This window comes from Solenopsis invicta, chromosome 1 (assembly GCF_016802725.1).
Source record: "Solenopsis invicta isolate M01_SB chromosome 1, UNIL_Sinv_3.0, whole genome shotgun sequence".
In the NCBI taxonomy this organism is placed as follows: Eukaryota; Metazoa; Arthropoda; class Insecta; order Hymenoptera; family Formicidae; genus Solenopsis; species Solenopsis invicta.
Genome location: NC_052664.1, coordinates 32,920,768 through 32,943,122, shown reverse-complemented (window position 1 = coordinate 32,943,122; position 22,355 = coordinate 32,920,768). Strand labels below are relative to the sequence as shown.

Sequence of the window (22,355 nt, the reverse complement as noted above, 5' to 3'; positions counted from 1 at the left end):
CAACCAATACAAAGCATAACGAGGCTCAACCCATTTATATATTTCTATTAAACGCACATCCAGCCAGAAATGATTAGTCGAATCGACGTCGATTCGACGTCGATGCGTCGATAAATGGTCGATGGTCGAAAACTAGTCGATATTTTTATCATTTTCTACTTTGTCATAAAAATTGTTTATTGAGTAATTGCTAATATTTTTGTAAAATTTCTATTAACTTTTATTCAATTTTACATAGATCAACATAAATTGAAAGGCAAAGTATATATTTTACTTTTTTATTACATTGTTTTTATGCACTAAAAAGTCGAGATATCGGAATGCGATATGTGTTCTTTTGCATACACAATTAAATCAACATATATAACCTGTATATAATCTTGATCTGCAAATTGTGTAGAGATGCATACATCATTTGCATGATTTAACAACTTTTTAATAGCAATAAATGGATCTTAAAAATTGTTACATTTGTTATAAAAGAATGACACTCGGGAAAAATTTTTTTTATATATTATTATTATATAATTATGTACACTTATATATAAAATATGTCCGTATATATAATTATATTATATGTAATTATATACAATTTTATATAATTATATGTATATTTATTTACATATAAAGATACATAAGACTAATATAAATTACATGTAAGTATATATAATCGTATATATTTATGTTTGGACATATTTTATATATAAAATACTTTTCCCCGGGCATTTAAAATGAATATATCACTAAGCTGCACTAACATTTTTCATACACATGTATATTTATAATAATTTTCATATCTTATAACATTTATAATTATTATAAGAATTCATCATATTTGAAATTTTTCTAAAGGAATTTTTAAAAACCTTAAATATTGTCAAATTTTATAAGCTTTCTATGTAAAATGAGAAATGTAGAAAAAAGATTTTTTTATTATTTTTTTTATTATTATATTATTATTAAATATATTCCCAAAATGCGCCCACATTGATCATTATCGTGCAAACAAGATTGATAAATTACGACTATTACTATTATCGAACGGCAGTGTACGGTAATATAAGTATGCATCACTTACGCTATGCTTCTAGACTTGGCGCGAATTGCAATTGTGTCTCTTGAATGGTTGCGTCTTACAGTTGAGTGAACGCTCAATGTTATTGGTGTATTCTTCAAGAGCTAAAGGTCTGTTTGAATATTTTACTATGTTGATTTGATTTTATGTTTTAATTGTGAAATAATTTGTTCTAGTTAAATAATGTTTTTTTTTATTTACATTATTATATTAAGTATATTATTTTTCACAAATGAAAGTAAAAGCCAAAGAAGAATTTAAAGTGAATGATAGTGAAGTATTGTATTCAGTTATGGCTGCAGCTATTAGTAATTCTCTTGCATGTAAATACAATTTTCGAAGCGATGGCAATCAAAAGAGACCTTTTTGCAATATGCTGTTGTGGGAAGTGATTATAGGTGAATACATATTACTTTATAAATTTTATTTGTATTTTTTATAATAGTAGGAAAATACTTTGCCTTCAAATATTTCTTATTTGTGTCTAGTAATTTTACACAAAACATTTTATTTCTAGGAGCAATTCATAACAAGAGACCTAATGTATTTGTTACGGATTTATCATTATACGTAGGAAAATGGTTAAAGAATGCTCTATATCAAAAACAAGATGATGAAAGTTTTGGAAGACGTGATAAAAAGTTCAAAGAAACAGATAAGCATTTCTAATTATATCTTGTTTGGCAAATACACATATGCATTTATATTTTCACTCAACATTTTATTCACATATTAAAGTAATATATTACAGTAATAAATAGCATTTCGATATTACTCAAGTTCACGTTAATATTACCTGTTATAATCTCATTTCTAGATATTCCCAGTGAGAAATGATGACAAAATCGATGTCAATTCGACATCGATTCGACATCAAAATCATCAAAATGATATTATTTCGATGTCGATTTGATAGGTCATTTCTCGCTGGAAATTAGTATTAATTCGACATCAAATCGACATCAAATCGACTTGTCGATGACTGGTTGAAATTTAAGCCTATTTTTAAGTCGAATTGACTACATATATCGACCGTCGATCGACCAGTGTTATCGACGTCGAATCGATGTCGATTCGACTAATCATTTCTGGCTGGGACATCTTTACATCAATTTGCGTTTGACAGCTTTAATGTGCACCAGTGTGCGATAATGCGTCCAACTGAATTCGCTATTACATTGTAGAAGAACTTTGAGATAATTGTTAATTCTTCTATAATTATTTCTAATAAATATATTGTTGATTCGTATATAGGATTCCGGGAAAGATTCTTGAAAAGAGAATCTTAATTGATTTCCCGTTGCTATGCGGGTTGTAAAGGGGGGGTTGTACTGGGTGCAACGATACAAAATTTTATATTGATTACAAAGTTTAATAATATAGATTTTATTGAATAAAGCTTAAAGAAACAATTGCTTGTGAACAATTTGCTTATTATAACATTTTTTTTTTTTTTTAGAAAATAAATTTTAGGCTTACAATATCTTAGTTTGAATAAATAATTAATAAGTTTGCTAATGCTTTTAAATAAATTTTATATGACATTTTCTGCACTGATAATTTCAGTGAAGGTTATCGATCGTTATTATAATCTATACTCGCGTAAAGAGAGGCACCGTTACTCGGCACCGAGTCGCGACCGCGCCTCTAGATCATGATAATGAAAATATTAAAATATTAAAATTACAATATTGGTACAAATTACTGAAAATTCGTTTACCGATCTTCTTTTTATTCTCAAATATTCAGAATAAAAAACAAGATCATTCTTTGAAAATAAAAATTCTGTCTAATGACGTTCGAACGAAGAGACGAGTCATTCTAATGAGTAATGAGAAATAAGTTTATAATATAAGTAGTTTCAGCATTTTGTATATTGTAATAAAGTGTAATAAGTTTCAATATTATATTTTCAAATTAAATTGCTTATTTCGATGGCGAGTCTTCTTGTCTGTTTAAGTATATTTGTAAACTTATAAATATTGTAGATGAATAGAATATTTTGAGATTCGTCAGTGATTTAAGTAGAAGTATGAACAATAGAAGGACCGTGTGCTGTAAGAATTATATTTAAAAAAAAAAGAAGAAAAAAGAAAACGGGAGTGTGGCAAGTACGCTGCTGCTAGAGATTTTGCCCATCTTTGATTTTATCTGTTACATAATTTGCTGCTCATCAGTGTCACACAGAAGTGTCTCGTTTGACGACGTTGCAATTGACCGCAACCTTTTAAAGCGGCCGGTGCGTAGAGTTTTCCCACTGTTTAACACTGTAAGTGGCGGGTGGTCAATTACAACGTGGTCAAAAGACTCCCACTCAACCCATCGGTAATAAATATGCTTGAAATATTTTTGATTGCACTTCTTTTTAATAATATTATATTTGCTTTTATCCATTGCTTTGACATATATTGCTAAAAAAATATACTTGGCGCTTTTTTTACATTTTTAATGTCTTTTTAGGCAGATTTTCCTATAGCGGCCTTATCACGAGACCGAACCGAAGAAGTATGAAAGCCAGCAATTTTGAGATGCTGATTTTAATTAAAGTCAATGAAAGATTCTATATCGAAGAGCTTCGTACATAATATGTATAATAACTATGATAAGTATATGAAAATATTTAACGCACATTCAAATAAACAAAATGGTGAAAAGACTATTTTGTATTTTAAATTTTTATTAAAAATACACATTTGTTTTATTTTTTATTTCAAATGAATCGTATCGGTTATTTTACCGATCCCTGTTAGAGATATATTAATCTGGCTCGCGGGCAATGGGCAAAAATTTGAAATCTGATTGTGAGCCCTCGGAGAAACTGAATTGAACATTCGTGCATATGATGATACTAGACATAATATCGGCAAGTGCAAGTGTCAGTCCAAGAGCAGCCGACATGCGGCACCACTTTAGGAGAGCTATGCTGGAACTATATTGGCTGAATTGACTTTCCTCTATTTTGTTATACGCTAGATTTTGTGTTCATAATCCATGTGTGTGTGTGTGCGAGCGCGCGCGCGCGCATTGATACAAAAAATTGTTGATGTTGAAAATTTCATGTTTATTGCATTGGTATCGATACGCATCTACTATCTCGTCGCTATGCCGAATACATGCTGTCTGGAAAGAATCAAATGAAGCGGATGCGAAACGTATCCTTCCAAAGCTAAGAATGTCCACGATACTTTCTTGAAACCAGCGTTTTCTATATCCGCAACGCAATCGACATCTAAACGACAATCGCCAAATAAAGAAGGCCATATACCAGAACGCGTCAATGCTATTTGTAACCATCGTATGAAAGTGCCTTCCTTCTCTGGGACGTGTTCCACGAAGATATATTTTCCGCCCTAAAAATTTGCAACGGAACAAACATATATATATAACATATAACAAATATATATGGAGTATATCGTTGAAAATGTTATTTCTATTGTAATATTAATAATAGTTCCAAGTCAATCTAGCAACAATGGCAAATTCCCTGTGATAACTTGATAAACAGAAATACACAGACCATTTGACAAGCCGTCTCTGTAATTTGTATGCGATATAAAGTGGTCGCATTACGATATTAAGACAAAGTATAAGAAAGTATATGTATGTATAAATATGTAAATATGTAAATATGAAATTCTATTATATTGAAATTTTGCAGTAATATAGTATTTTACAATATCTGCACTTTCTCCTTCGATAAAATTGCATTTGAAATTGCATTGAAAATTTGTCGTATATTTATTATTTAACACGCGCGCCGCGCACGCAACTGTTGAGAGATATAGAGCAACAGAGTACGACGTACTTAGGTTTACAGTGTAAAGTTTAGGATAAAAAAGAAATCTTACCAGTGTCAACACTCGACGAATTTCCTGAAGAGCAGATTGTACCGATTTAACGGAACACAATGATCTAGTTGTCACAACTATATCCACACATCCCGTTAATACTTCCTTCAAATGACTCCCATCGCCCGTTATCAATCGCTCGATAATTACGTGAGAAAATTGCCACGAACGATTTCCTTTGACCAGATATTCGCCTAGTTTGACATTCCAATCGACGCCGATGAGATGCGTACCCTCCGGATAAAACTGTATGTTTTCGCCTATGAAGATGCTTTGATGCTTTATCAAATGAGTATTTCTCGAATAACAATTATCACAATAATTTGTATATTACAATCATTTGTACTAGAAAGGGTGAGAAAATTTTACAACGGGAAAAATTGTACAGCGCGCCTGTACAATTCATTTCCGCGACGTAACTAATAGTTAGGTATAATTAGTTACGTCGACGAGAAAACTTGAGGAAAAGACTCGTTATGAGAAAATGTTGAAAAAATAATATTTAAAATGACAAGAAAGCGAATGGGCCATTATTGTACAGTACAGTAGAGTCTCTTTAATTTTGGCATTGCCATAATATTTGCATTCCTTCGCAAACACTAACATCATACTCCTTTCTTTTACCTTCTTTTACCAGAATACCCTCTACCAATCACCGTGTACTTTGCACTCGCGCCCGCTCTACACGGTGATTGTTGGTGGTGAGGGTATTCTATCATATAACTTTGGCATTCCGCTCTTTATCGCCCCGCTTTTTATAGGCCAAAATTAAGGATACTCTCTACTGTAGATGGATTAGTATAGCATAAACTACCGCTATTAAGATATACTTTCGATGAAAAACAGAAAAGGAAAAAATGGAAATAAATAAGATGAGAAAAAGATTTAAATATTACGATATTATATGCTGCGTATTCAAATACAAAAAGATGTTACGTGCGTGCTAATCCGATTCGCACCCGTTTTAACGCCAATTTCGAGGATACGTATAGAGCCCATAGATCGCAACATTTCGTCATTGGAAACAACATCCTGCAGCGCTTTAAAAAGATGTTCCTTGTACGGATTGGTTAGCTCGGCACATTCCATCTCGAATCCAAGAAGATGAGCCTTATAACTGTTTTTTCGCAACATTGACCATTTCTGAATCGTCCAAACCACGACGCATAAAATAATCGATGCGATTACTCCGTAACTTGCGAGAATGTCGCGCATCCATAGGTCGATGCTGCTCATTTTTTCGATTGACGGAAGAAATTTTTTCTTTTTTCTCTTTTTTTCTTTTAACGAGTTATCAATGTATACGATTCGTCGTTAAAATCGAGTTTTTCGAGTATACGTGACGTATATGACAGATCGTTTCCACAAGAACACCACCAGAGTTACAGCGAGAGAATATAATTTCTTTTATTTTTCTCTCTTTTCTTCTTTTACAATTGATGCTTCTTTTTAAGAGAAGAACGACGAATACATATACCTATATCTCATCGCGATTATGTTTGTTTGTTTCTTTATTCGTAAATACGTAAAAAAAAATTTTTTCAAATTTACTTACACGTAAAAATTAGACACACGTACGCACACGCACACACGCACACACACGCACGCACACACACATACACACACATTGCTTTATTTAATAAAATGTATATTCCGATTTGTACACTTGATTTTTATATTTTCTATTCACACAAACTTTTAATTAGTTTATATAACAAGGCGTCTCGGTCGTGTGTAACTTCTTTACGTAAGAACGTTACTGTTGCAACTGTTTACTTAACGCTGAACGGATAAATATATCGCCGAGTATCATTCAGAGACGGATCTACATTTTTGAGAACCTAGAATGAAAGCTTCATTGAAAAATATATAAAAATAAATATTCGTTTATTCATTCTTACAAAACTCGAAGGAAATTTTTAGGAAACATTATTTTGTATTTCATTCTTACAAAAAAAGATACAAGTTATTTTAATATAAAAAGATATAATCAACAATTCTAATAAATATTCATGTGGTGTAGCTACGTAATAAATAACTAACACGAATGTTTTCCAGAGTAAGAGATGAAAAACGTATTGACGTTATTGAACTAGAAAACGTGGTTTGGTGCATATCTACGTGATTAATGTCCATTTCCACCGATGTAGATTAACTATGATTTCAGTTCAACACTTACTTTAAAGATAAAAGTCGTTTTTTAATTTTTACAACTAACCTTTAGAAAACGATAAAGACTAAATGAAATCAGAGATCAAAGTTAATCCACATTGGTAAAAATTGGACAAAAGTATTGAAATACTCTTGGCGTTACTCTTGGGTCCGGAGCTTAACTCTTCTTTAGCTCACCGATAAATCCATCACTGTCTATGATAAGATAAGAATTAAAATTTCTCTTTTTTCTCAACATATATATATATATATATGTTGAGAAAAAAGAGAAATTTTAATATATATATATATATATTGAGTACAGATCAATGGTATTGCATCACCTCCAAAAAAAAATAGAGGAAGTTCAAATAAATCATTGGGTTTTCTCAAAGCATTTTTATCAAAATATAAAATAACAGTATTAAAATAAAAAAATTTATTATAAATATTTTTTTTCATTCAAGCATAACGACTTTCCTGTTTCTAATAATGCAATACTTTTGACCAATACTGCGAATTTTATTTGCGATTGTGCGTGACACATTAATAAATTCTTATAATAAAATTCTATACAATGGAAAAATATTTTTTCTTCTTTACATAAAGATTGTGTTATCGGCTTGACATCTCAAACTATCGAATCTGTACAGTTAATTTTCTCAATTATATCAATATATAAAGCACGTTCACATACGCCTCATAAATAAAACCTCTTGATAATTATTACGAGTCATATACAATACATATGAATCATAAGATTGTGCAAGATTTTAATAATAAAATCATAGTATTAAAAAATACATGTATTTGTGGTACATTTGATTACATTATAATATTTTGTGGTTCGCTTACGAACGTGACGCAATTTGAGACAAAGCGACTCTGATGACTGATACAAATTTTCAACTTGTACTATTTATATTCCAATGAAAATCTGTGCCAAATTTATGAGTCAATACTATTAAGAATGTTAGGATAAAACTACATATCGCATTCTTTGATCTATTGTTAGAAAACAGCTTTGCAACGAGATCTTATTTTAATTTTAATAATTTAAAGAACATTCTTTAGAGAAATAAAAGTTGCAAACGGACTATTAAGAGATATAAAAGTTGTCGCTTATTCGATTCTTGCGTAAAAGATAAGTATGTTATAATTGGAGCGTGTGTGAGCGCAAGCATGCGCGCGTGTGTGTGTGTGTGTGTGTGTGTAAAAAATATTTTTGGTTGAAACGAAAAATGCACGAATCTCCATGGAATGTGTGTATATCAGCAATTCGTAAGTCGTTCTCCATCAACACTCAAATAAAAAACACCTAGCCAACTTTTGATAATACGAACGAAAATCAATTCAAATAAATTAAAAATTACAATTCAGTTTAATTTATCCGAGTTCACCGAGCTTTACAGTTCCGAAATATTTTTAGATTCAAACAAATTCAAATGGATTGAAATATAAAATGCTCTATTCATCATTTTCATTTAATTTGAATAGGTTCGTGTTTTCATATTATATATATTACTTTTGGATTTAAATAAATAGAAATATAAAATGGTCTATTCGTTATGTTGAATTTAGATTGAATTATTCATACATATTCATGTTGCACTATTTTTGTTGGATTCAAATAAATTCAAAAAATTTGAAAATGTCGAAATGAATTTATTTCTATACATTTCAATTCATTTTTATTTGCTGTAGAAACAAAAAAAGAAACGCGTAATTGACTTAAGCCAAGATTGTTAATCAAATAATGCTCTTATAGTTTTTAAAATGCAAAAAAAACATACTTGCCAGAAAAAGAGAGGGGTGATAAGGAGAAAAGGAGAAGGGGAGAAACGTTGGATGAAAGCAAAAATATATCGACGCTGGAAGAACGCTCTTTGTCCCGATTCGCCTCAAGAGTGACCACAAACAAAAAGCGCGATCGAGCAATCATTCGGTTCGTTTGGTCGAGTACTCGCACTCCGCGGGTGCACGCATACGCGCGAGAACAAATTCCATTGAAGAGCATTTCACGAGTCCGTGGAGAGGCGTTTTGTTTGTGACATTAAGGCGGAGAGGAGGTCGGTCGTTTTCACGGTGATTCGTTGATTCGAAAGAATTGTTCGTAGGTTCAAATACGTTTCGCTCGATCGTTTCATCGTTGTTTCTGCCTCATGGACGTGACAACGTTCGTGCGCTAATACGAAATGTGCTATCGCTGTTTTTCTACTTGTTACGTGCATAACAGCGTTTGATATTCGCGGTTATCTGTACCGAGATAACAAAGCGTCTGAGCAAAATCTGCAATTGCTTATGATACAGGCAGTATATTGTACGTATAATATATTTGTCTTCAACGATTCCGAATATTTTGACATTGTGAAGCAACACTCGGACATCAACGACAAGGTAGTAGTGTCAAAGTTATTAGCAAATAACATTGTGATACTAAAAATTACTATGGCATAAATTTTAAGTCAGACAATGTCTGCAGGCTACAACGCTAAGTAGCAGACGAGTCACTGTGAAAACGGGAAAACATTTTTTTTATATAAAATTTTTTTTTGAGTAACAAATTGTTACAAAAGTTGTCATAGGATAAACCGAGGCAAAACGAATCATCATAGCGGATCATCTTCGTTCATATCTTTCTTTCTTTATTTATGATTGCGTAAGTAGCAAATAATTTCCTTTTGTAATTTTTTCCTTGTGCAATAAAAAATATCACGTTTACATATTATTTTATTACATAAAACTCAAGTCAAAGATGTAAAAATTAAGAATTTTTTAAGAGTAAAATTTTTCTAGCAAAATTAGTTTTATTTTTTTGCTTATGAAGAAAAATTAATCCAATTTGCCTCCCTCTACCTCTACACCTCTACCCTATCGTGAATGCGGACTTGGTTGTTACAAGTCTGGTAATACATGTGTTATGATTGCGAGCAACGTGTCAATTAAATCTGAAAAATTTCTTAGACCATTTAATTATAATTACGTAAGACGCTCAAAGGAGGGGGGGGGAAGGGGGGTGTTAAAATATTACATTTACTTTGCAGTATTACTCATATTGCTTGTTATACTTAAACTTGATAAATATTTTGATGATTCGATAAAATTATTTTCAGATCTGTACCTAGCCAAATTTTTAAATATTTCTGCAGCAAAATTATTCTTTCCGTGTATCTGGATAAAAAGTAGACATTTCGTAGTTGTGTAGAAAAGTTACTTGAAAATGAAATTTTTCGTATATCATTTTATATGTATATATAAAATGTATATTAAATACATCTGTAAAATTACATTTATTTTCTATATTGTTGTAATACTATTTCTCTATGTGAGTAAAATATCTTTATTGCGATTTTAACTATAGCCGCCTTAATAAGCCCGCCACATATTTCACGTCTATGTTCATACTATACACTCATATTTGAGAGACGTGGAATATTCTTATTGAGGCGGCCATAGTTAAAATCCTAATAATATCGCGGTTAAAATGACGTCATATTTTATAAGAGAATTACGTAATGTAATATTTTAACAGCACACTTCATCACGGGATGTCCCAGGGACGTCCTTAGGACGTATGGGCGTTCCATAGGCGTCTCTGGAAAATATTAAACGTACCGTATGAGATATATATACACACAAAAAGAAAAAATAAATTCTTAATTCACGTATATTTTTCTTCTTGAATGCTATTTGTTTTCATTCAAGTATAAAATGCACTCTTCAATTACAACTGTTCACACACTTGCATCAATAATGAATATATTTGTGCGAATAACATTTTATTCTCAAGATTGTATTCTTGTTTCTAATGTTATGTTCAATACAATATCTCACGACAATAACTTAATCACATTATTTGAAAGCTATTTATTCTTGGATTAAGAATCACAGAATGCGCTCGACTTATACTCGAAGCTCACTTGTTTCGCGTTCACGAGCAACAGTGTGCATGACAACTCAATAGATCCCAGTATCAAGCAAAATGATTCACTCTCTGTTCGAAAATAAGTTTGGTTATTACTAGTAAAAAAATAATGCAGTTGACAGAAGTTAAAATTACTGGCGTTGCGTTTCGTTTCTTCCATCAGTAAAACCAGTAGACGATCTCAAGTAGTCCGAAACGTCATAAAGATTTTCAGGTTTAAAATTGCAGACATTTCAACGTTACCGCAAGCTTGTAGTAACATTGCAGAAATTTTTTGTAACTGGGGTTTTGTTGCTGGGTTATGATTCTAACCTTTACTTTCTATATAACAAACATTATATTAATGATTAATATTATTAAAATATAAATTTTTTTATTTTAAACTCTTCCCTCTTTTTCCTTTTTTTTCTTCATCTTTATCTTTTTTCCGTATTTAAAAACTCCTTTCTTTCTTCTTCTTTCATTTCTCATTGATTTATATCTTTTTTTTTATATTCAACTTTTTTTTTTATAATATCTATCTGTCTATTACATGTGATTTTTCCTGAAAGACAGAAAAGAAAATAATATTTTGTTAAATAAAGTTTTATTTCTATATCAAAATTTCAAAATATTACACCTAATCCAGCGGTTATTAAAAATGTATATTATTCTTTTGTATATATTCGCTTTTCTATAATTTCTTTTTCTTTTATTCAATCAGTTAAAACTCCTTTTTTTTCTTTGTTTTTCCTTCTTTAAAAATTTTTTTCTTTTATAACCTTTTTTTATACAAATAAATTTTTTACTTTGATAAAAAGTTAATAAATTAAAGTTTATGTGTTTCAAAAATAACTAGTTAAAGTTAAAAATTAGATCATTTAAAATTAACTGAGTTAAGTTAAAAATTATTAACTTTTAATTTTTTAATTACCCAATCTTGCAAATGAATTACGTCAATTACGAGAGTTTGTTTGCGGTATGCAAGATCTCCCTAAAAGCCGGTTGCGGTAGTCTCGCGCAGCGAGAGAGACTCCGCTCGCCCAAGGCGCGTGTGCACGCTGTCTCTGTTAAAGCTTTACTCGGGTCGTTGACCGCACGCGCTGTCTGGGCCGGAGAGTAGGGAGGCGGCCTAGTCAGCGCGCACGTGCGCTTGTCTAACGAGACGGTGTGCGGTCAACGACCCAAGTGGGGGAGGGGGGGGCTTTAACCAGCGTCCACGCGCGCTTTGAGCGAGCAGAATCTATTTCGCTGCGCGAGACTTTTTTAGGGAGATCTTGCATCGCACCGAGTTACAAATTCTCGTAATTAATTTGCAGGGTAGGTAATTAAAAAATTGAAAGTTAAATAATAAAGTTAATAACTTTTAACTCCGTTAATTTTAAATAATTTAATTTTTTACTTTAACTAGTTATTTTTGAAACACATAAACTTTAATTTATTCATATTTTTTACCAAAGTTAAAAATTTATTTTTATAAAAAAAGGTTACAAAAAAAAATTTAACAAGGAAAAACAAAGAAAAGGAAGAGTTTAAAATAAAGAGTGAAAGAAAAGGAAAATAGGAAAACGAATATACATAAAAAAATAATAGACATTTTCAATAACCGCTGGATTGGGTGTAATATTTTAAAATTTTGATATAGAAATAAAACTTTATTTAATAAAATATTATTTTCTTTTCTGTCTATCAGGAAAAATCACATGTAATAGACGTAGATAGATAAAAGAAAAAAATATAAATCAATGAAAAATGAAAGGAGAAGAAAAGAGTTTTTAAATGCGGTAAAAAAAAATAAAGAGAAGAAAGCAAAAAAGAAACCGAACGCAACGCCAGTAATTTTTACTTTTGTCAAGTGTATTACTTTAACTAGTAATATAACCAAACCCATTTTCGAACAGACTATTAATGAAATAAGTGAGAATAGTTTCGTAAGTGAAATATTATATTCACAGAACATGCATCCACAAAATCTGATTCAAACTTTCAAAGATAAGTAAAATATTCAGCTCGTTTTACTTACAGGGTAATTCAGAACGACTTGCGTTGCACCGCCTTTGTTTACCATGTCTACACGGCCCGTAATTCGCTAACTTTATCCTCTTATAATTCAAAAAATAATAATTTTCGTATAGAAAAAATTGTCTCAGAATTTACTCAAAAACACGTCTTTACAGGGACACATGGGTCTCGTTCTGAATCACCCTGTATATTCATCAAGAGACGCGATCGCGTCTCGCGCCTATGTTTTTTTTTCTCTGAATGAACGAAAAGCGAAAAGAGACGAGCGAGTCTCTTTTACGCGAATCAGCGAGTTCAAGCATAACAAAATTATCAGATCTCAGTAATCGATCAAGATCTGAGTAATCTCAATCGATAGCTTTGGGACGAATTGTATAATAAAAGTGTTTTTATTTTTTTTCTCTGTGCCCTACGAACTGAGATATCGCAATGCAAAATCTAAATCTCTACATTTTCATATTAAGATACGTCTTAATTGTTCGTTAATTAACAGACGGCCGACTTTGTCAACGATCACAACGATAGAGAAGTGCCGTACATACACACAGGCGGATCTGCCGCGACAGATCTGCCGCAGCGGATCTGCTAACCATAAATAACATGAGTGAAATGTGCAATGAATCCGCCGCAACAGACCCGCCCGCATTGATAAAAAAATAATCCCAATACAAGCATATTTAATGTTAAACAGGCGTTATTCTATTCTTTAAATAAAGTAAATTTATTTTCAATTAAGAGCATTTTTTCGTTTTGTTTTAAGAATAATTTATTCTCGAAGATTATCGAAGATTATTTATTCTTAGCGCTATTCTAAGCAAAAAATATTCTTAGATTAAAGTATTTATGCATTTCTTTAAGAATTTATTTTTTTTTGTGTGCATATACATATATAGATGTATAAATACTTTGTGAAAAAAATAGTTATTGTCAGTTTGAAAGGTACGAGAATAGCGTCAGTTGTTATACCTAGAAATCCTAGGTAATAAGAGACTGGCCATCAACCAGATTTCGTAAAATTTTTACGAGTGAGAAAGGAACATTTCACTATCTCGCTCTTTCATAAATGGCAGAGTATATGTGATACGTTCAGTGCGATATATATGTGTAAGTGTCCTTACGCAATGTGAATAGCGTGATTGAAGTTTAATATGGTGAATGTTCAGTTAAATTTTTCAATAATTCCTCATCAAAAGGATACGTCATGGGCAAAAAATGTTGGACGTAAAGATTGAACGCCTACAGATAATTCGTATCTTTGTGAGGTTAAGTAACATATTCGTTATAACAAAATCATAAGAGAACATTAAATATAAAAATTATGTCAACATATATTATTTAGATTAATAATATACAAAACAAGGTTGTAGTATTTTTTATAATATTTATTGATAAATATTACGTATATTTAAAAGAAAAGAGTAATTACAGTTTGAATTTAAGCGGGAGTTGACGAAAAATTCTGCTCCAATCAAAAGTGCCCCCCTCCCTGATGGCCAGTCTCTGATTATAGGGTCTCTAGTTATATTCAAGTTGTAACTAATAATAAATTGGAAATTTTATGCATTCGATAATAGTACGCGTGAGATACAAGAGAGGTCATCATATCCCACTTGATACAATTTGCCGATTAGCCAAATAGACGTGCTCCTATGGCGCGCGGCTGTACTACTTTATATGTGTATAGATATATACAGGGTGTTTGTTAATGATTGTCCCCATGTTTTACCATAGGAGTATGATTTATCGACGGATATGCATTTCTAACATATTATATTATTATAGAAATTACAAATGCGTGCTCCTATGGTAAAACGTGGGGATAACCATTAACAAACACCCTGTATATATATTTCTTTTCTTTTTTGTTCAATAAAAAATGTATCGTTATATTAATTTGTAACGTTTTCGCATTTCTGTTTCATATTTTTATAACCGTGATAGTAAAATTAAACTCTCAATTATCGTTTTCGCGCGATTATACATATTTGTCCATTCTTTCAATATATAATGTATATTCGCATTTGTATAATAAGAAAATAATCGTCACAAAAATGTTTTCAGCGATAAGATTTTAGCAAATTATCATTGAAGCGTTAATCACGATGCTATTTCCATTGTTATTATTGCGTTATAGCGTTATATCGACACATAACGTTTGGGCAAACAGACGTTTTCGTTTTTTGTTGTATTATTATGGGAAAAATAATACAATAAATAAAAAACGTTGCGCACACGTAAACATGCATATATGAATTAATTCGTGCGCAAGTATTGGAATAAATCGAGAGAGCCGATGCTGTTCGACATATGCTGGCCGCGTGCGTTACTAACAAGTCGGCGTCGCGTGTCAAAGAATCGTCACATGGTCACATGCAAGGCGCGCTCGCGCTCGCGCTCCCTTTAGCCGCGGTTCTCGCGCAATTAGTTGAGCTAAATGCCGCCACACTTTACGTAATCGCTTGCCTCCTGCTCACTGCCGCTTATCCTTGCACGCAACTAAATAGGGAGAGAAAGAGAGAGAGAGAGAGAGAGAGAGAGAGAGAGAGAGAGAGAAAAGTCCCCACATACAGCTAACGACGTTCAAAAACGCATCTGCCGCGTTATGCGTTTCCGCCATCGCGTACGCGTGCTGTTTTTTCGTACGAAAAACGTAACATTTTAATATACACGTTAATTTACAATTACACTTAAAAACTGTGCTTTTGCAACGCAGAATATTCTCTGATGTAATATAAACATGCTAAGAGATTTAGGTTCGGATCCATCGATATCCACATGGATCCTGCTATTATTTTTTATTCAAATTTTTATGAAACTAAGTCGCGTACATTGTATGTAGATGAAATAACATTATTATTATTATTATTATTATTATTATTATTATTATTATCTATAAAAAGAGACTTTGGAGAATAAAAGCGCAAATATTGTTACGCTCACGAACGCGAGAGACGCGTAAACGCGTTCCAATTCTCATAGAGACTCATCGCGTCGTTCGCGCAGACGCGCACTTGCATAGAAACAAATTAACTTGAATAATTTCAATTATTATTCAAGGAACGCGCACGCTGTACGTAATATCGTAAACAGGAAACATCAAACTTGACAGTCAACTCGTCAACTGTCTTCTAGGCCGCGGTATTAATATCATATAATCATAATCAATTTTTGTATTAATTAATGTAAAATCGTCTCAAGTACTGTCTTGAGGTGTCATCGAGAGCAATTAGAGAGCCGTATCAGCTTCTTAGGGCATTACTCGAGATTCGTCCCGAAATAAGAATCGATCAGCTTTATCGTTAGATGCGCCCGCAAGAAGATCACCTTCTTTTCAGCATTCATGCACGAGCAACTACTCGGAGAGTCAAGGAATGGAAAGTATAGTTACTTTTCAAAAGTGACTTGTTACCCTTACCGTTACCGTTACCGTTACTTTTTTTTATCTTAAAATAAAATTAGATTAAATAAAAGATTTACTTTTGCAACGTTTTTTTTTACAATACTAGTAAAAATAATGAAATTTTTCAAGTTTGTACGATATACTATAAAAAATTTAAAGATATAAAATTTTTTAATCTTTAAAATGCAAATAAAAATCTTGATTTTAAAATTATTAAAACTATAAATATAGTTAAATTTATACTTTTTCCTCTCAATTTTATGTTTAAAAATTTTAATATGATAATTCTAAACCGACGATTATTGATAAAATAAATAAATAAAACTACAAGAGTTATACAGAATTTTCTAAATAAGATTCGTATAGGCTCACACTTTAAAGCGTGTGTTTCTAAAGCATACGTTTCTAAAACGTTTTCTTCTCACGACACAGCATTTTTCTTTTGTAAAAATCTTTTTTTGTACAAAATGATAAAATAAACGCAGTGTTTGAGTAAAAATTATAAATATTACGACAACAACGACAATTGACAAATAAACAAGATAGCTACAGTTATACTAAAAAAATACTCAAATTAAAATAACTTTGACACACACGTACAATACACATCTTTGAAATTTCGTTTTACGATTTACAACCATTTTACTGGTAATCTTACAATTTATACAGTAAAATAAGATAATATAGTAAAATAAAGAGCGTGCAGATATTTGTCATTACTGACACGAGTGAAAAAAAATAAAAGAACGTATTTTCATTGCAATTAAACGCTGCAATTTTCTTGATAAAAGGATAAAAAAGAAAAAAGAGAAATTCTTCAATTTTTTTTTCATTTTAGACTTTTTATTACTTGTTATTCCGTTTCAAGTTGAGATACTATCAAAAACATGCGTCAGCAGTTTTGAATTACACACATACCTAATATTTTCAAGTGCCGCTGTAGCTTATTGCCGAGCACGAAGTCAACCGCTCATCTATCTTCTTGATCTCTGAAGAGTGAAAAATATTTAAATCCTGCATCGACGTCGCGGTTTGAATCCAATACTGCGTCAGCGTAAAAAGGGAGTGCTGAAGCACGCTACTTGAGTGGAGAGTCGGAAATTGTACGTCATTTAAACTTTAAAAGAATGAATTGTGTCCAAAATTATAATAGAAAATTAATGCTCGTGAAAAAATTACACAAATTTATTTGAATAAACATTTGTACTAACAAAAGATATTACGACGTTTTTGGGGGCCATAATAAATAAATTTTGCAAAAATGTTTATCAAGTTTAACTTGTGCTCTTATATAACTTTTATTAGTATTAATGATCTATATGTAAGTGTATGAATATTCCGTCTGTACATATTTTTTATTATCTTGATAATAAACGATAACGAAACGATAATAAACGATAAAGTAAAAATATTATTTCGATATGGCGCAGTCATCGCGTCGCCGTCGTGACAAAGAAGACACGATGCTCGAATTGCTTTTTTTTAGAATGTCGCCAAGACAGCAAGTCTGTGACATTGTCTCCATTGTTAGTGAATTGTAATCAATATTTTCACAATATAGCGGCATTGTCTGTAGTAGGATGCGCTGCGGCAAATATATAACTCTTGACGTTCATCAAGAAGAGACTCTTTTTATTCCTGGCCGGCGGCGCGGAGCGGCGCGCGCGCGTCGTTGAAAGGATATAATAAATTTATATTCATATAAAAAGAAATTTAATCAAAAAGAAAGATTCAGTTATCAAGTTATATTAAAAAAAAAAAAAATTAAAATATTTTAACATTTCTATATTTTAAAATTAAATATTTTTTTTAAATTTTAAATATTATTAAAAAACAAAAACGAGGATTGAACTCGCAGAGCGATAATAAAACGTTGGACCATACATTTATGTAAATCCTGTGAATCTTTTTAAAATATCTTCTTTGATGGTATAAATGATGAGAATATGCAAGTTGGAGAGAATAGTTATCTTTTATCGGTCTCTCTTCCCAAACTTGAAATTTCCTTCAAAATGATTTTCTATTTTTATTTGATAATTGGCTTTTTACTTTCATGATTTTATGTTTGCAGACATGTCTAAGACTGGTTTTAAGATAAAAATTTGACTTTTCTCTGATGGTTTTTTCATATGTCTCCTTGCACCATGGGCACGGTTTTACATCAATCCATTATTTCGATTCCCTTCAAATTATCATCACAGTATTCACAGCAATAATTTTATATATATATATATATATATATATATATATATATATATATAGAGAGAGAGAGAGAGAGAGAGAGAGAATTTCTCAATTTAGCAAGATTTTCTTTCATCAATGTGTTAGAATTGTGAGAAATTGTTTGTTTAAAAAGTTCAGAATCGAAGAATACAAGTTTTTCTGTCACTTAATTCAATGCACGGGATCCTTACAGGAATTTTATCAAATCCCTTTGGTGATGCAATTGAAATTATATTCACTACAAGTACCGCGATTTGTTATTAACGCTTTGTCATTAATGCTGTACCACAGACGCTAATATTTGTCATATCAATGGACCATGAATCATTATGGTCATTTAAATTTCAGTGTTTTAGACAGCCTAGCTCTTATCGGGTAGTTAAAGATAGAAATTGAAAAAGGGAGAGAAAGAGTATCAGCGGCTGGGTGACAAATAAACACATCGCGGTAACTCCGTTACCGAAACGGGACGGGAGGTGTGTTCCCGCGTTCCTCTCTTCCCTTTTTGCCTGCATCTTTACGGTCGTTCACATAATCTCACGACGGGGTCTACCTGTGTGTAGCTACGAGACGGCAGCTGTCGCCTAATTGAATTATCTAGTTTTCAATTCGACGCGGAGATTTCGGGCAAAAGGCCCGACGAAAAGTCATGATGGCTAAATATTGAAAAACATGCCAAGGTATTGTTAAGTCTCTGGCCCCCGATTCGTTTCTAACGGAGGCGGAGCTGCCGATTTGTGAGAGCTTTTGTTTGTCGCGATCTTTGTCGATCTTTAGATTCAGATGCCATGCCGCCGCCGTGGTGTGGTGTGGTGCGATGCCGTTTCTCTGTGCCCGCTCAGGCGACTCAGGTACCGAAAACGTGGAGAACATGAAGAATATGGTGAAAAATAGATACTCTCCAGAGAATGTAGTATTATTTATTTTCGTTTGTCGGAATCCACCATCGCGGTAGGTAAACTTTTCTAGACTCTACTGGCTCGCTCCTACATACCGCAAGTGGCAAAGGACTCGCTCTCTCTCTCTCTCTCTCTCTCTCTCTCTCTTTCATCGAGCGCGCATCTTTGCGAAACAAGAGTCAGAGCAGAGAACTAATCATACTAACGAAAATTTCGGGCAATATATGTTGCACGCGACTCTTATTCGAATAGAAGATAAATCAGCTAACGCTTTCTCCGCGTTAATATCCTCCACTTGTAATAGTTGTAATCTTTGATCTATCGGATAATAAAGCGTCAAACAACAAAGCTTAACCGAACAATGTCCCGTGAAACACAAGTCATATTACTTTTCTTTTTAAATTTCCCTCCCGTGTGGAGCAAAGCGTTACGCGCGGTGACGATTATACGATTTCGAATAAAGCACGTGCAGCATAATGATAGATAAGAAACACTAATCTATTTTGTATTCTAAATGAATAATGACAGCGACGGTATCGTTATACTGTCGTTGCGCTGGCATTTTGTATATAACGTAACAACACCTATCGTTGATCGAGTTACAGCATATATCCCGCTATTGCTCGATTAATAAAAAAGACGACGACAGATAGAATAGGTTTTGTCCCAATTGATCGTACGAATATTTGTATACTCGTATATGCATCACGTGACAAAAACTCTTTTGCGCTAATGTGACTCATGAATCGGAAATAGAGCATTCGTATTCCACTTAATAAGAAGCAAAAAGAATGATTCAAATTGTAGTTACGTGTTGACATAATAGAATAGTACTTATCTTGTTAAAAATGACAAATAATATCGTCATCGAGATGTGATTCACATATGGTTGAAAGGACACTGGTTTGGTTTTCGACTAAGAATCCTGTCCTGAAAATTTTCGGGAGTTTTCTTTCACTAATCATTTGAGGGCTGTGCGCGCGCGCGGTTTCTGAATAATATTGTCAATGGGGTCCATTTTGTCGGTAAGCGCCCGCGCCGCCCGCGCCGCCCGCCGCGCGCCGCGTGCTATTCGAATAACGAGTGGTAAGTGGTAACTGCTGGTACACATTAGAGGAAAGAAATGGCGAGGGGAATGTCAGAGCTAATATCCTTGGAACATGGCAGCGCAGCCATTTATTATTCACCTCCGCGGCACGGCGGCGCGGCGGCGCGCGGCGCACCAACAATACCATCCATTGACAATCTCTGCTTCTCTGCTTCACACACGACGTCGGATCGGATCGTGTGCACCGCGACGCCCCGCCCACGATCAAACTACAGAGAGAACGCCGACTAGCCCTCGCTAGTCTCGTACCGTCCTCCCGGTATCCTTCCTTACTCCCATCAGCGATCCCTGCTTTTACCCTGCTCTATCGAGAGTTTAAGCCCGCGCGCAAAGAGCCTATAGTCAATATACTCTTTGGGAAATATTAGGAAAGAGTCGAGTAAATCAATAAAATCATGTGTGTACGTGCTACGCGCGCACAATGAGTACATACAAGTATCTGAATAATATATAATATATAATTAAATGTATTATACAAAGAAAGATTAATTACAATAGTTGACAAATAATATATGTATCGTGTATGTAACGTTTATATCGTTTCATCATTGTTAATCAGCAAAGTTTGAGATGAAATTATATAAAATCCCAATTTTTAAGAAGGCTCATTGATGCGTTCTCACGATCTTCCGGAAAGTTTGTCATACCGATACTCGTGACACACTTGAAAAACGCTTCAGTTTCTGGTTGTCTACTCGCCGACGTAGAAAGGCAGAAGCGGCTCTCTCATTATCAACTTGTTAGCTCGAAAATTATCGAGGGTTGTTTATACGGGTGCTATATTTCGAACAGGCAGGTCCTCGTCTATTACTTGGTGGGATTCACGGAGGGTGGTCTCGCAAGGGCGATGCTTTCATCTTTATCGGCATCTTCCGACAGTCAACAGCGTTCGCTGTCCTGCCCTTTTCTTTTCCCATCGCCAGTAGCAATCTCCTAGATTTTTTTATACACTAGCTTTTTATACAAAACGGGCCATACACAGCTTTTGATATTGTAAATTATAAATTTACTCGATATACACATAAATTCTTGATAACTGTCAAAACGCGATCTCCACGATGACAGTAGCTCGCGAAGTAAGCAACAGCGCGTAAGCCAATAGGCATTTCGGAAAAGCGGTAACAATAAACTGCGACTATCGATTTAACATACCTAGACTTTTTCAGATAGGAAGAGGAGGAGGAGGAGGATATTTCGTAACACCGCATATTATAAACATTAAACATTATTGAACATTTACAAGTACTAGAAATATTTTCTTATTTCTTATTTTCTTCGATCTATAATACATAATTTTGTACAGTGTGTATGTGTGTCTATGACAAAAAAAATAATTACTTCAAAGTTTAAAATTGACATGTACTATAAACACAGCAAAATACAATAAAATGAGTGACATAACATGACATTTACTTGTTTCGATTTAAATGTTGGAAGACTTTGCAAAAAATCATGTCCGATCATTAAGGCAGACGTAAACTTTTCGATTCTACATTAATTATTTTTAGGATTAAATAAGTTGATATATTTTTTCAAGTTAAATAAATTAAGTTAAAGTTAATGACTGATGAAATTAATTTAGTTAACATTAAAAGTTAATGTTAAATGGAAATAAATTTTGTTTTACATAGATAAATTTTTAACTTGGGAAAAAAGTTATCAAAGTTAAAAATTTAATCATTTAAAATTAATTAAATTAATAAAATTTATTAAATTAAACGTTAT

At 32.7% G+C, this 22,355-nt stretch overlaps 1 protein-coding gene across 1 annotated transcript; it reads right to left on the bottom strand.

Annotated features, from left to right (window-relative positions):
- Positions 1-3,126: 3,126 nt before the first annotated feature.
- LOC105194850 (methyltransferase-like protein 7A) lies at positions 3,127-6,717 on the bottom strand. Its single transcript, XM_011159962.3, has 3 exons — positions 5,883-6,717; positions 4,924-5,183; positions 3,127-4,425 (listed from the first exon to the last, which is right to left on the bottom strand). Exons 1-3 carry the CDS (start codon positions 6,157-6,159, stop codon positions 4,165-4,167), a joined length of 798 nt encoding a protein of 265 aa, XP_011158264.1. The 5' UTR covers positions 6,160-6,717; the 3' UTR covers positions 3,127-4,164.
- Positions 6,718-22,355: the final 15,638 nt, after the last annotated feature.

What these genes read in the sequence shown, in the direction of transcription:
- LOC105194850 (XM_011159962.3), bottom strand. Translation starts at nt 6,159, where the DNA reads ATGAGCAGCATCGACCTATGGATGCGCGACATTCTCGCAAGTTACGGA. An exon ending in CGAAATTGGCGTTAAAACGG is followed by an intron (nt 5,184 to 5,882) that starts GTGCGAATCGGA and finishes GCATCTTCATAG; the next exon opens with GCGAAAACATACAGTTTTAT. An exon ending in TTCGTCGAGTGTTGACACTG is followed by an intron (nt 4,426 to 4,923) that starts GTAAGATTTCTT and finishes GCAAATTTTTAG; the next exon opens with GGCGGAAAATATATCTTCGT.